This window comes from Lissotriton vulgaris, chromosome 3_1, assembly GCF_964263255.1.
Source record: "Lissotriton vulgaris chromosome 3_1, aLisVul1.2, whole genome shotgun sequence".
In the NCBI taxonomy this organism is placed as follows: Eukaryota; Metazoa; Chordata; class Amphibia; order Caudata; family Salamandridae; genus Lissotriton; species Lissotriton vulgaris.
The window spans coordinates 1,449,972,472-1,449,988,885 of NC_141689.1; the positions used below are offsets into that span (position 1 = coordinate 1,449,972,472).

Genomic DNA, 16,414 nt, shown 5'->3' on the forward strand with positions numbered 1-16,414 from the left:
AGACAGTGAGTGCAGAGTGACAGTGCGTGCAGAGTGACAGTGCGTGCAGAGTGACAGTGCGTGCAGAGTGCGTGTAGAGTGACAGTGAGTGCAGAGTGAGTGCAGAGTGACTGAGTGCAGAATGAGTGCAGTGACAGTGAGTGCAGAGTGACAGTGAGTGCAGAGTGAGTGCAGAGTGACAGTGAGTGCAGAGTGAGTGCAGAGTGACAGTGATTTCAGAGTGAGTGCAGAGTGACAGTGAGTGCAGAGTGACAGTGAGTGCAGAGTGACAGTGAGTGCAGAGTGACAGTGAGTGCAGAGTGACAGTGAGTGCAGAGTGACAGTGAGTGCAGAGTGCGTGCAGAAACAGTGAGTGCAGAGTGCGTGCAGTGACAGTGCGTGCAGAGTGACAGTGCGTGCAGAGTGACAGTGCGTGCAGAGTGACAGTGCGTGCAGAGTGACAGTGCGTGCAGAGTGACAGTGCGTGCAGAGTGACAGTGAGTGCAGAGTGACAGTGAGTGCAGAGTGACAGTGAGTGCAGAGTGACAGTGAGTGCAGAGTGACAGTGAGTGCAGAGTGAGTGCAGAGTGACAGTGAGTGCAGAGTGACAGTGAGTGCAGAGTGACAGTGAGTGCAGAGTGACAGTGAGTGCAGAGTGAGTGCAGAGTGACAGTGAGTGCAGAGTGAGTGCAGAGTGACAGTGAGTGCAGAGTGAGTGCAGAGTGAGTGCAGAGTGACAGTGAGTGCAGAGTGACAGTGAGTGCAGAGTGACAGTGAGTGCAGAGTGACAGTGAGTGCAGAGTGACAGTGAGTGCAGAGTGACAGTGAGTGCAGAGTGCGTGCAGAAACAGTGAGTGCAGAGTGCGTGCAGAGTGACAGTGAGTGCAGAGTGCGTGCAGAGTGACAGTGAGTGCAGAATGAGTGCAGTGACAGTGAGTGCAGAGTGAGTGCAGAGTGAGTGCAGAGTGACAGTGAGTGCAGAATGAGTGCAGTGACAGTGAGTGCAGAGTGAGTGCAGAGTGACAGTGAGTGCAGAGTGACAGTGATTTCAGAGTGAGTGCAGAGTGACAGTGAGTGCAGAGTGACAGTGAGTGCAGAGTGAGTGCAGAGTGACAGTGAGTGCAGAGTGAGTGCAGAGTGACAGTGAGTGCAGAGTGACAGTGAGTGCAGAGTGAGTGCAGAGTGACAGTGAGTGCAGAGTGACAGTGAGTGCAGAGTGAGTGCAGAGTGACAGTGAGTGCAGAGTGAGTGCAGAGTGACAGTGAGTGCAGAGTGACAGTGAGTGCAGAGTGACAGTGAGTGCAGAGTGACAGTGAGTGCAGAGTGACAGTGAGTGCAGAGTGACAGTGAGTGCAGAGTGACAGTGTGTGCAGAGTGCGTGCAGAGTGACAGTGAGTGCAGAGTGACAGTGAGTGCAGAGTGACAGTGAGTGCAGAGTGACAGTGAGTGCAGAGTGCGTGCAGAGTGACAGTGAGTGCAGAGTGACAGTGAGTGCAGAATGAGTGCAGTGACAGTGAGTGCAGAGTGAGTGCAGAGTGACAGTGAGTGCAGAGTGAGTGCAGAGTGACAGTGAGTGCAGAGTGACAGTGAGTGCAGAGTGACAGTGAGTGCAGAGTGACAGTGCGTGCAGAGTGCGTGCAGAGTGACAGTGAGTGCAGAGTGACAGTGAGTGCAGAGTGACAGTGAGTGCAGAGTGACAGTGAGTGCAGAGTGACAGTGAGTGCGGAGTGACAGTGAGTGCAGAGTGACAGTGAGTGCAGAGTGACAGTGAGTGCAGAGTGACAGTGAGTGCAGAGTGACAGTGAGTGCAGAGTGACAGTGAGTGCAGAGTGACAGTGAGTGCAGAGTGACAGTGAGTGCAGAGTGACAGTGAGTGCAGAGTGACAGTGAGTGCAGAGTGACAGTGAGTGCAGAGTGACAGTGAGTGCAGAGTGACAGTGAGTGCAGAGTGACAGTGAGTGCAGAGTGACAGTGAGTGCAGAGTGACAGTGAGTGCAGAGTGACAGTGAGTGCAGAGTGACAGTGAGTGCAGAGTGACAGTGAGTGCAGAGTGACAGTGAGTACAGTCACTCAGCACCACCACATTATCACTCAGAACCACCACAGCATCACTCAGAACCACCACAGCATCACTCAGAACCACCACAGCACCACTCAGCACCACCACAGCACCACCACAGCATCACTCAGCACCACCACAGCACCACCATAGCACCACTCAGCACCACCACTGCATCACTCAGCATCACCACAGCCCCATTCAGCACCACCACAGCATCACTCAGCACCACCACAGCACAAATATGTTCTCTCAATGTTTCAAGCTTTATTACAAATGTCACAAAAAGATGTTAATATTTCACTTCTGTTCTTGGATTTTGTTACAATAAAATACACTGAACATAATCTTCACAAAAGTTATTTACAAAAGTTTAAGCTATTGCCATTATAAATTACAATCACTTTTATTAAGTATTAAAAAAAATTAAAAGCCATTGTTATTTGTAATATCAATACATCTAAGTCACGTAAATACAAATGTTGCATGACAAATGCTATAGGTGTCACATTTGCGAAAGTTATAACTATTGGCATTGTAAATGACAAAGCTATTAATTTAGCTATTTTCAAAACCAACACATAAATGAACATGTGGTGAATTTCCATTAAAATATTTGACTTTTTTACTAAGATAGTATTATACTGTTTTATGCAAACAAAATTTAGATACTGCATAAATAACTTTAATAAAACATATTTTATATGAAGCTTTTTATGTAAAAAAAAAACTATAGCATAAAGCAAAAAACAATTGCCATTTACAATGCTAATAGCTCAAACTTAAATAATGCGAGACCTATTGCATTGCAAATGCTTGTTAAAAAAAGGAAAAGAAATGAGCAATCTTTTTACTGTCACTATAATGTCCGCGCGCACAGCTGTGGTCTGCATAGACTTTGTAGAGGTGTGCCGTGCTCCAGGGTATAACTCTCTGAACCGGAGTGTATTCTAATTAGCCTGGCTGCATCCCCTGCAGCCCATATGCCTCGAACATCAAAGTACTCCACTTTTATTTCATTGAAGTTCATTGTATTGATATGTCACAACACGATCTTCTTTATCAAACGTTTGAACTGCACATCCCAGAATGCATTATTATCGGTTTACATTCAATTGTCCCAATGCATTTTGGCCATTTTGCCCTTCATTTTGGGACAATCTATGGATTTAAATCAACTTATTTCACTAAATAGGAAGGACCACTGCGTAACTATTGTCTAAATAGTCGAGAGGTAGGAGTTGCCCGAAAATTAAATAGTGCAAGCGATTTACCCTCAAAGTATTTTAAAACATTGCAGTGCGACAAATTCGGTGAGTGACCCTTATTGTGCTCACACGATTGACGATGTGAAAATCTTGGGGCCCGTGTTTGACAAAACAGTGGTTGAGAGACTGATCGTAGTGTCTGTCAAACTAAAATACACCCGCTATGCTCAGTAATACGGGGATCGTGAAATGCATGCTTCTATTTACGTTTGTCGTAATTGAATTGAACTGGCTGGCATGTTACAATGCGCTCGAAAGCGCGTGGACGTTTCTATACGCCCACTATGGTTAAGAGTTACTTTGCATTCTAAACGAATTACTGCGATAGGTTAACAAGTAAGCTAAGCTTTGACGATTCCCTTCTCGGAATTCGGCATGGTGGTTAGTGCATATCACGTGAATCGGTGGCGTTTTTATGCGGAAGTGAATCTGCGTTTAAAAACAACGTGACTGACCTGCGCAAATCAATAAAAGTAAAGATAGGACTAAACGTAGAACTGAGTATGGCGGCCATATTAGTCCGGTTCTGTGATAATTAACCACTTGGCTGCTAGGCGTTTCCCCCCCCCTGTGCTGGAAAATGCCATTTTAGTGGCACCATGACGAGCTCAGCTCGTCATCAGCGCACGACCCCCGTGGGTGATGACGAGCTGAGCTCGTCATCAGCATCGAAGGGGTTAATGAACATTGTGAAGGGGATAGGAGATGGGGGGGATAGGAGATGCCAAATGCCAACGTTTGGTTCTATACTTCACAAAAAAAGCAGCTGGTGTAAGATTAAGTGTTGCGAGATGACATGAATCATGTGAACAGGTTATTGTAAATGTCAAAAATTGCATCAAAGGTTACATCAAGCATGTCATGGTTATTCCAAATGTCAAAAATAAAAAAGTTACATTGAACATATCATGGTAGTTAAAAGATAACATTGATATTTAAAGGTAGAATTGAAACGCCATACATTTATTCATACCATGGGGTTTTAACAGGTTTAAATTCCGGATCCCAAGTTCTCACGTTGTAGTAACTGATTAGAATGGTCTCTTCCTTCACATCTTTCCATGGTCTTCAGGATGCAGAATTTTAATTGGCAAACATTGTGCCCCACTTCAGCGAAGTGACCCGGCACTGTTGATTTGATTTGTTCTAATGTACTTTTGTGCTCATTTATTCGTATTTTTATTTCGGTTTGTCCCGCATAGATTTTTTCGCGAGGGCACTTGAGTATATAAACCACGTTGGATGTGTTACAAGTTGCGTTCCCCTTTAGTTTAATTGTATGTCCCTTCACAGGATGACTGATCTGTGAACCCATGACATTGTGGTTATTGTTACAATTCCAACAGGGGATGGTTCATTTGTATGACGTTTGTGGGCATTGGTTGATGGAACTTTTGATAATTTCTCCGAGGTTTTTTTCCCTGGTGTATGCAAATATGAGTTCCTGATTAAAAATGCGATTGAAGTCCGGTTCTAATTTAAGTATTGACCAATGTTTTTTTAGGCTTCTTTTATATGCACCACTCATTGTAGGATATTTAGACACTACTGTCATCTGGTCTTGTGTCTGTTTTTCTTTGGCACATAGTCATTCCTCTCTTGATTTGAGTTGGCATTGTGATTTTGCTTGCTTGTTCCGGATATCCTCGTTCTTTGAATCTGTGTAGCATATGGTCTATGCGGTCTACACTTTTGTCTTGATTGGACACTTTAACTCTCAAAAGCTGGGTGTAAGGCAAATGTTTAAGCAATTGTTGATGGAAACGCTCATATGAGAGAGTGTTATTTCTATCAGTTTCTTTTCTGTTTAGATCAGTTTCAAGGCCTGTTTTGGTGATTTTAACATCCAAAAAAGTGATAGTTTATTCTTGGATCTCATGTGTAAACTGAATTCTATTGTCTATCAGTTTCAGTTTGGAAATTAGGTCATGGAGTATCGTTTTTGTACCATTCCATAGTATGAAGATGTCATCTATAAATCTTACTAATATTTTTATGTGCGATTTCCATATCTGTTCTGACAAAATGTTCTCTTCAAACCGGCTCATGAAAATGTTAGCGTATGATGGTGCTGAGCAATTGCCCATCGAAGTTTGTCTTCTGTAGAAAGCAGTCCTCTTTCCATTTAAAATATCTATGCAGTAGAGTGAAATGTAAAAGCTCCGTCAAAAATACTTTTAATCGAGTGGGGGCGTGGCTTGAACGCCGTACAAGATGGCGGACTGATCTCGGAGCTCCGTCAGCCGTCCACCGGACCCGGCGATTTTCTCCGCGTTTCCTGACCAAATGCGAGCGCTGTCGCTGGAATCCGCCGCCGGAACATGAGGTGAGCAGGGGGAACTAATCTGCTCTCCTCGCAACCGGCGGTGTCAGATTATAACATCTGCGACGCGCTTCGCTCGTCAGCGGCCGCCATTTTCGCCACTCTAAGTGCGCAACGCTCCTTTCCTCAAAACGCCGCTTTTTCACTGCCATGAATGCAACGCGGTTATTACAAGCACCGGACTCTTGCTTTTCTTGCCTCCTCTTCACCACTTTACCACCTCATTTGTAAAGTGTATTTACTAGCTCTGTGACAGAAAACGATGAGGTATTTTCTTCTCTCCTAACTGAATGCTAGTTCCTCGTGTATGTGAACTTCCTTTCCACAATATTCTGTCGCATTGCTCTACATTGACTCTGCAGTTCAGCCACCATTTCATTATGCGCTTTCCTTGACATGAGGTGATATTTTTCCTATATAATCTTCCTTATTTCTTTGAGAAGGCAATATAAAAACTTTTGTGGAAGAACATTGTGCTTATTCTCTGCACTCCTACGCAAGTTGTGGTCTTAATACACTTCTTTTTCCCGTTATTTATGGGGAAGCTTCGACAACTCAAGCTTACAGCCCCCAAAGCTAAACCACAGCTTTCCTCAGACTCTGACTCTGCGTCTCACGTCATGGATGACTCTGTTCCTGTCAAACCGTCCACAGCTCAAGGCGCAATTCCTAAATCGGCTACACCTAATAAGCCTCTTCAACCTGCTTCAATCAAACGTCTGAAAAAAGACCCTCCATCTCCGGATTCCTCGGCGCATTCTGCGTCAATGGATCTTATTCTGGAGGAACTTCGTGCACTCAAACCCTTCATGGCTGAAACGACTAAAACTTTACAATTCCTTCACGACAAATGGTCTACTCTGGAATCAAGGGTTTTACTGGTGGAACAATCTACAGAATCTCTTCAAACCTCCTGTGCAAAAATTACACTTTTGGAAAAGGATATTTCAATCTTGAAACGACAGTCGGAAGAGTTGGAAAATCGTAATAGAAGGAATAACCTCCGCCTTTATAATCTTCCGGAACTTACAGAAGGATCCGATCCGACAGCTTTCTTCCAAACATTTTTGCCAAAAATTTTGGACCTTCCTTCTTCCACCTCTCTTAATATTCAACGTGCGCACCGTCTCGGCCCTAAAGTCTCCACCAAGCCCAGAGGAGTCATCATGCTGTTCCTCCAATACACAGATCTTCTCCAAGTATTATCAGCAGCAAAGACTAAAAAACAAATTATGTGGGAGGGTCGCAGGCTATACTTATCTCAAGACGTTGCTAAAGTCACAGCTGATCGTCGAAAGCAATTCCTTGATTTAAGACCGCGTTTGAGAGATCTTGGCGCTCGTTATGGACTGCTTCATCCATGTCTCTTCAAGGTGACCTACAAAGACAGAACAACCACTTTCGAAGATCCACTCGTCCTGGAGGAATTTCTTCGTCGTCATGAGACTGTTAACATGGACACTGCAAGACCTGTTTAATCATCTCTGTTTTACCTTGCTCTCTAGACTTGTCTCCCTCCAAGTCCCTTGTCGTTTCTTGTTTCTAATGTTTGTATTTTACTGATTGCCTCCTATATTTCTACATTCTGCCCTCGTTGTTCAATTTCTCCGGTACTCTTCTTCTCTCATTCTTCATATGTACGCCTAATGTTCTTTCCAATTTTTATCTCTTCACAGATCCCAACCTTATGTCTCTCCATCCCGGTGTATCCGTGCTTCCATTCATTTGTTCCTTCGCTGGTTCCTACGGTGTTCGACGATGTGAGTTTCCGTTGTTGATGTCGTCCTCTTCTGGCGTCGTCATCCCTCAACTCTCTTGATTTATTCGTTGTTAGTTACGATGTTGCTTCTCTCTGTCCTCATCGCTATCTCTTTTCTATTACTTCTTTCTTCTCTTTCCTTACTCAATTCTTTCTCTTTATTCCTCTACTTTATCATCTATATTCTCTCTTGCTCTTTTTCTCTTCTATCTCATATTTTTTCGCATTTTTACTTTACCTTACTTCACATTTTCACTTATCTCTTACTATATCTTACCTCATATCATTTTACTAATCTTGTAAATTCCGAGTAGTTACTTGGAATGTTAAAGGGTTAAATAACCCCATTAAACGTCAGCGCGTCCTCACCCACCTGGCTAGGCTCAAGGCCGATGTAGCTCTAATACAAGAATCCCACCTTTCTGATGCAGAAGCTACTAAACTTAAAAGATGCTGGGTAGGACATGTTTTCCATTCTCCTGCTTTAGGTAAGAAAAATGGTACTGTTATTTTATGTCATAAGAAGTTAAATGTTTCTGTTGTTACTCAAGAACATGATGATAGTGGTCGTTGGGTTATTACTAAGCTCCTTATTGATAAAATACCTATTGTTATCTTTAATGTTTACGCTCCTACAGGTGTTGATAAATTGTTTTGGCCTGCTATTTCTGATAAATTAGTTACTCTTAATGAACAATATGTTATTTTCGGTGGTGATTGCAACCAAGTCCTAGACCCTTTCCTTGATAGAAATTCCAAAGTAAAATTTATCCCTTCCAAGATGCATTCCCAGTTTAGTGCCTCGATTCAAAACTATGCTCTAGTTGACATTTGGAGATTATGTAACCCTGACCTTAAAGAATACACGTTTTATTCCCCCACCCATCATTCTCAATCTCGTATAGATTATTTGTTTCTCAGTAAATCCCTAGCACAACTAGTCACTCATTCAGAAATAGGTTCCATTCTAATTTCAGACCATGCCCCCGTTTTTGTCGATATTGACCTCATTCCCTTCTCCCCTCATTCGGGACGTTGGAGATTCAATAATTCTCTACTTTTAGACCCCATTTTCACCACTAAATTTATAGAGTTTGCCTCTGAATTTTTTACCCTAAATCACCTCCCTGAGTCTTCCTTTGTCAATGTTTGGGACTCTTTCAAAGCAGCTGCTAGAGGATTTATCATTAATTTTGTCTCTCAAAAGAAAAAACAGTCGATTCTCAAGTCAACTCAAATTTTGGATAAAATAAAGAAACTAGAATATACATATTATAATTCTACCTCTGAATCTTCACTTCGTGAACTTATCTCTGCCAAAATTGAATTCAATAGATTTACTACTAACGCAGCTTCCAACTCTCTTCTTAAATGTAACTCCCGCTATTATGGAGGTCAAAACAAAATGGGCAAACTTCTAGCTAACTACCTAAAAATACGCAAAGAAAGAACAAAGATTGAGTCCTTGCTGGATTCAGCCGGTGTTTCTCTGTTCAAAGACAAAGATATATTAGCTCAGTTTGTCTCATTTTACCAAACTTTATACACTCCTGAGTCTAGCCCTGCCCCTGATGACCTTTTATCATATTTCCAAGATATCCCCTCCCCTCAATCTTCTCATGTAGATTTTCAATCCTTGGAGCTGGATATTTCCCCCTCTGAAATCTCGCATGCGGTTTCCATTCTCCGAAAAGGCAAAGCTCCAGGGCCAGACGGTTTTACTATTGAGTTTTACAATCATTTCTCTTCCCTTCTCCTCCCTAAGCTTTTACTATTATTTCAGTCCTTTGTCCAATCTGGATCTTCTCAGGGATCTTTTCAGGAAGCGTTAATTTGTCTCATACCCAAGCCAGATAAAGATCATACGTTATGTAAAAATTATCGTCCAATCTCTCTGGTAAACACTGATTATAAAATCTTCGCCAAAATTATAGCCCTTAGACTCGATCCTCTATTACCAGAACTTATCGGTCCGGAACAATCCGGTTTCGTTAAAGGTCGCTTATCGTCCGACAATTCTCGTGTTTTCTTTAACATTTTAAATAAAGCGTCCTCTCTTCCATCTCCTTTGGCTGCCATCTCTCTCGATGCCGAAAAGGCCTTTGATAGAATAGGATGGGATTTTATGTTTCAAGCTCTTCGTTGGTTTGGTTTTCCACCTAAATTCATTTCTCTCATTTCTTTACTTTATTCCAGCCCCCATGCCTCCATCTTTGCCAACGGTATTACTTCTGATTATTTTCCTCTTCGAAGAGGGGTTCGTCAAGGATGTCCTCTATCTCCTCTTTTATTTATCCTAGCTTTAGAACCCTTCTTAACTAAAATTAGACGAGATGAGCACATTTCTGGTTTTCAATATGGCCCCCAACAACAGATCAAATTATCGGTCTACGCGGATGATATTTTATTTTACTGCTCCGACCCTCAAACAACTCTACCTTCCTTCCTCAATCAAGTATCTGCTTTCTCCATTGTATCTGGTTATAAACTAAATACGGACAAATGTGAAATACTCCCCCTGAACCCATTATGCCTCAAACATCTATTCGACACCTCTGGTTTCTCCTGGCAACCTTCTAAGATTAAATATTTGGGTGTCTGGTTCGCCCCTCGACTTTCTGATACCCTCAAATTTAACTTTGATTCTCTTTCTACTAAGATCACCAATTCTACCACACGTTGGAATCCTCTCTTTCTTTCTTGGTGGGGACGATTGGACTCCATAAAAATGATGCTGGCGCCTTTGGTTTTATACACCATTTCTATGACTCCTATTCATATCCCAAATCATTACTTCAAGTCCATAGATTCTATTTTGTTGAAATTTTTATGGAAAGGAAAAAGATCTCGAATAGCTCTTTCAGTTTTGAAGAGAGACAAATCTATGGGTGGGGTCAAATTCCCCAATTTTAAAGCATATCATAATGCCTTTTCTTTAAAACAAGCTCTACGCTGGCTCACTTCAGATCTTCCGTACTATCCTCCACTATGGCTTACGCTAGAATCATCCTTCCTCCATCCCTATGACTTCAATGAAGTTCTTTCCTTTTCCTCTAATGTTTCTTCTCTTCGGTCCCCTATAATTTCTCGCACACGCTCCCTTCTCCAGCCCTACTTATTATCTTCTTATCCTTCTACTTCTTCTCTTCACACTCAACCTATTTGGCATAACAAACATCTTCAAATTCGCAACCGCTCTCTCTATTGGAAATCTTGGCACTCTCGTGGTTTAAAATGGATCTCTCAACTTCTTTCTGATACCGATCCTCTCCCCTTTCACCTTCTTCAAGAACAATTTTCACTACCTTCCTCTTCTCGTAAACAATATTTATCGCTGATTCCTTCCCTTCTCCAATATCTCTCCGATCTTCCCTCTACCAACTCTATTCCTATACCTCATCTTTCCATCTCTAATGCCCTTGACCAATCTCCCTCTGCTTCTTTTCTATATAAAAATCTACAATCGTCGACTGAACGCTCTAAATCTAAGGTTGAGCTGGCTTGGGAAAAAGACTTGTCTCAAGAGTGGCTCCCTATTTTTTGGGATAAGATTTGGTCTAAAATTCACAAAACATCTAGAGCTGCTAATACTACCCAAACCTTATTTTTTATATACAATCGTACATTATACACTCCCTCTATTTTGTCATCTTTCTCATCAGACACTCCCTCCACCTGTTGGTCATGTTCTTGTCCTATAGCTGATTTGAAACACATGCTCTTTGAATGCCCTCCCATTCTCCGTTTCTGGCATTTAGTTTGGTCTCAAATCCAAAAACTTTTCAATATCACTCATCCCTTTTCCATCCTTCATATTTTTCTGGGTTCCCTTTCCCCTGATCTTCCTGGATCTCACCTCAAACTCAAACTACTGGACCTCCTGATTGCCATAGCCTTTCATCATACTACATCACATTGGAAACAGGCTAATGATGTTTCCTTCACTGCATGGTGGAACGCAGTGTGTTTTAACCATCGTCTAGACACAAATTTTGTATCCCCTATTTCCCTAGCAATTCAACGTGACCTACTATGGATACCCCTTACCGAATACCTATCCCAGTTCTCCAGACCACCTCCCACTTCTCCATTACGCAATGTCGAAGTTCAAAAACCACCTTGAATGTTTAGTCTTAATATATATGAATCTATCGATGCACATTATGTTTTCTTATTGTTATTTCTACGATTTTTACTTCTAATGATTTTCCCTTCTCCTCAATATTCTTGCATCTCTTCAATATACATTGTTTTCTTTACGTTATTTTTCATGAATAATTCCACTGTAATGTAAGAGAAAAAGTTGTGTTTTTATAACTTATGATTGTTTCTTCCTGTACTACTGTACTGCTTTGCTAATCTCATTCCTTAATAAACTTCAAACTTAAAAAAAAAAAAAATACTTTTAATCCTTCTTCGTAGTTGGTATGTAGCAAGTTCCACAGCGTCTATTCCCAGTTGGTGTGGGATTGAAGTATACAACGATTTGACGTCTATGGTGCACAATAGTATGGATTCATCCTCATTAATGGTGATCGGATTGATTCTATTCAAAGTCTGTTGTATCTTCTGAATGTACTCACTTTTACAACACTAGGTTGTAGATAACGATGTAAAAACTTGCCTGCCGGCTCATGCACGCTTCCTCTTGTGGACACTATTGGACGGAATGGTGGTTTTAGAGGATCTTTTGTATTTTTGGTACCATATATATTGTTGGACTTTCTGGATTCAATTGTATCAAGAATATTTTTGTCTTCTCATTGATTATTCCTTGATCATGGGCTCTGTGAACAATTGATTTTAGCACCTCCAGGTACTGTTGTGTAGGATTTGTGTCAAGCTGTATGTACGTGTCTTGATCCAATAGAGGAGTTTCAATCTCTGTGTTGTAATGACTAGTGTTTGACTACTAGCGCGCGCCCCCTTTATCGGCTTTTGACACGTTTTAGTTGATGTCTGTGCTATGGATTTTAGATTCCCATATTCTTTCTCTGTAAGGTTATTCCGTTTTGGTTCTCTGGAAGTTTAGTTTCAAGAGGTCTTGTTTTACAAGTGATTCAAACATATCCAGGCTTTTATGGCTTATGGGAGCCATGTAGGTGCTTCTCACTTAATTCCTTCAAAGGATCCTCTTTTGGAAGCTGGACGATCAGTAACTACATTTTCAAAGAAGTATCGCAATGTCAATTTCCTCATGAGCTTGAAAAAGCTGATGTCTAGTTCTAAACCGTTGGTGTGGGTCGTTGGTACAAATGACGTTCACTTTTGTAGTGTTTTTAATTCAGAGAAATGATAATCAGATGTTTATAACTAGATTATCTAGTGTCCGCCTTTCTTGCCCTTGTTTTTTTTCGCCGTGGTGGTGGGTGTTTGAGGTTCTTCTTTCTCCTTGACCTTGCTGCTCTCTTTCGCTCCGCCTGGGTCGTCCTGATCTGCTGGGCCTACCTCTAAAAAAGACACTGTTATGGGTAGATTAGATGAAGTTGTAGATGTAGTAGGAGTTTGTGTGTTCCTGGGTTGACTTGTCGTATCGCTCTCAGATGAAGATGTGTCTGTATTTTGGGTACACGGTTTACTTTGCCTACGTGTATACCTCCCCTAATTTATAATCAATTCTATCCCAGAGGAATTTACGAATTTTCCTTTCGTTCACTTCTTGGGTGTGTCTCTGTAGATGGTTATTGATATCTTGAGTTCTGTTTTGATAGTAGGTATTCCCTTTGTGAGTTGAACTATGTTTGATAACTCCTCAATTATTAATGCAATTAATTCCAAAGAACAATTGTTTAATATAGCGAACCAATGGTCCTCGAATTTTTGTACATTTGTGCATAACTATGGTTTAAGGGTGATTCTCCGTCCCCTCGGTATCCTTTGCACTCTATGGTATTTTATCATGGTGCTTGCGTGTAACCTTTAGTTTATCTCTTTTTTGATAGATACAATAGTTGTCTGATATTTTGTTCCTTGGTGCGATTAATGGTGAAATCAGTGGTTTCTTCCTGTAAAAGTGCATAAATTCTTGTTGCTTCATCATTGGCAAAAGCGGTACAAAAGGGGGTGGTGATGGACGGAGCATCTGAATAAATCAAACACTCCCACCCAGTCAAAAGATCTGGGTTTAATCCTTCACCGTTCTTTAGCCCACTCTGCCACCCCAGTTCAGACATGGCTATATGCAAATCAGTCTGACCCTGTGCCTCATGGGAACAGTCCAGCCCGAACTGCCAAGCCATGTCTTCCCTGGACCAGAAACAAGCTTCCGAGGACCAGTTTCTGGCATTCCAGCAGTCTTCAGCCCGGCTTGCTTGAATCCAGTGGCAAAGTGAGCAAGGGACTCACGTCTTGGCAAAAGCGAACGTTGACAAGTAAGCTACTGCAGTAATTAGTTAAGCGTGCACGGTAACTCTTAACCATAGTGGCCGTATTGAAACGTCCACGCGCTTTCGAGCGCATTGTAACATGTCACCCAGTTCAATTCAATAACGACTAACTTAAACAGAAGCATGCATTTCATGATCCCCGTATTACTGAGCACAGTGGATGTAATTAGCAGTCTAGTTTGACAGACACTACGATCAGTCTTTCAACCGCTGTTTTGTCAAACACGGGCCCCAAGATTTTCACATAGTCAATCGTGCAAGCACAACAAGGGTCACGCATCAAATTTGTCGCACTACAAGGTTTAATTTGAGGATAAATCTCTTGCACTTTTTCATTTTCGGGCACCCCCTACCACTCGACTTTAGAGACCATATAGTAACGCAGCAGTCATTCCTATTTAGTGAAATATGTTAATTTAAATCCATAGATCGTCCCCGGATGAACGCCAAAATGGGCGAAATGCATTGGGACAAACCAATGTAAACCTATAATAATGCATTCTGGGAAGTGCAGTTCAAACGTTTGATAAAGAAGATACTGTGTTGTGACATAATACAACAAACTTCAACTAAATACAAGTGGAGTACTTTGATTTATTTAAAAATTGAGAAAACTACAAATAACTTTTTGAAACCCATTTGGAACTTCCAAGCCAGTGCCCGGGGGACATACCGGACATACATGGGAATGCAGCCAGGCCAATCTTTTTACTGTAACAGGTCATGTTTCATTTGTCTATCCTAAGAATTTTCTTTAGAACATACTGCCCCTTAATTGTCCACCCATATTACAGCATGTTCTGTAAGGGTTACAATGCACTATCTTCCAGGAGCACTTCTTGTTGGCATTGGTAATGACGGTTAGTACCTTTGGGCATTAAATTATGCCTTTTGTGCCACAATATCGCCCTCAAGAAGCCTGGTTAATACCTGCCACTGGTATCTGGCTTTGATTGAGGGTATTTAGAGATAAGCTACAATAATATTTATAAAACATTCAAGGATCCTTTCAATGAACATTCCCTTGTAATTCAACAGTCACCATACCTGTCCGTCCACCAAGGCTGTGAGTGGAAGGTAGTCAAACAGATCTGTAAAGTATTTCCAAACATTTGCATTTCCATATTTTCTTAGACATTCATCATAGAAGCCATAAACTTGTGTGATTTGCCGACTCTCATGGTTGCCTCTTAATATTGTAATGCGTTCAGGGTATCGCACCTGGAAATGAATCAAACAAAACATATTAACCATTGCACAGAAATTCAGACGTGTAATTTATAATAGAAAAGTGTACTTGCAAGTAATACCAATCCTACATCATGGACAGTCAAAGACACAGACTAGCAAGATGTAAACAAAAAAAAAATAAGCATTTGCAATGCAATCCAACATTCGTTAGAGTTCGAGGTACTGGCATTGTAAATGACAATGCCTTTTATTTGTTTTTTGAAAACCTGCAAGTAGTGCATAAATACGCACTTTGTACTTCTAGTAGTTGCTTACGAGAAGCAAGGCTGGCAGTAACTGCCCCTCTATTACTGCCAGCCTTGCTTCTCGTAAGCAACTACTATAAGTACAAAATGCAGGTTTACTCACTGCTTGCAGGTTTGCAAAACGCATAAATAAAAGGCATTGTCATTTACAATGCCAATAGCTCAAACTCTTGCAAATGGGAGACCTATTGCATTGCAAATGCTCGTTCCTTTTTTTTACTGTCAGTCATCGCCACAGTATCATGGTGGTGAGGGACAGTAAAAAAGAAAACAAGCATTTGCAATGCAATAGGTCTCGCATTAGGAAATTTTGAGCTATTGGTATTGTAAATGACAAATATTTTATTTATGTGTTGGTTTTGAAAATAGCTAAATTAATAGCTTTGTCATTTACAATGCCAATAGTTTTAACTTTTGAAAACGTGACACCTATACTACAGCATTTTAATGCAATATGTGTTGTATTTACGTGACTTAGAGGTATTAATATTACAAATAACAATGGATTTTATTTTTTTGATAATTAATTCTTGAATAAAAGTTATAGTATTTTATAATGGCAATAGCTTAAACATTTGTAAATAACTTTTGGGAAGATTATGTTCAGTGTATTTTGTTGTGATAAAAATCCAAGAACAGCAGTGAAATATTAACATCTTTTTGTGACATAATAAAGCTTGAAACATTGAGAGAACATATTAGAACCCGTTGTTGTTGAATGGTTGCAGAGAGTGATGCTGTGGCGTGGCGTGGCGCTGTGGCGTGGCGCTGTGGTGTGGCGTGCCGTGATGGTGTGGCGTGGCGCTGTGGTGTGGCGTGCCGTGATGCTGTGGTGTGGCGTGCCGTGCCGTGATGCTGTGGTGTGGCGTGCCGTGATGCTGTGGTGTGGCGTGCCGTGGCCTGGAGTGATGCTGTGCCGTGGCCTGGAGTGATGCTGTGCCGTGGCCTGGAGTGATGCTGTGCCGTGGCCTGGAGTGATGCTGTGCCGTGGCCTGGAGTGATGGGGTGCCGTGGCCTGGAGTGATGGAGCCATGGCGTTGAGGGGTGCCGTGGCCTGGAGTGATGGGGTGCCGTGGCGTTGAGGGGTGCCGTGGCGTTGAGGGGTGCTGAGTGATGCTGTGGTGTTGAGTGATGCAGGAGAATG

General features: G+C 41.8%; 1 protein-coding gene across 1 annotated transcript in view; it reads right to left on the reverse strand.

Moving 5' to 3' along the window:
- Nucleotides 1–16,414, reverse strand: part of PPP2CB (protein phosphatase 2 catalytic subunit beta) — a 237,294-nt gene that overhangs the window by 125,180 nt on the left and 95,700 nt on the right. Inside the window, exon 3 of the mRNA XM_086961934.1 lies at nucleotides 14,822–14,995. Within this exon, the coding sequence (XP_086818060.1) occupies nucleotides 14,822–14,995 (174 nt within the window). The remainder of the gene's footprint in view (nucleotides 1–14,821; nucleotides 14,996–16,414) is intronic.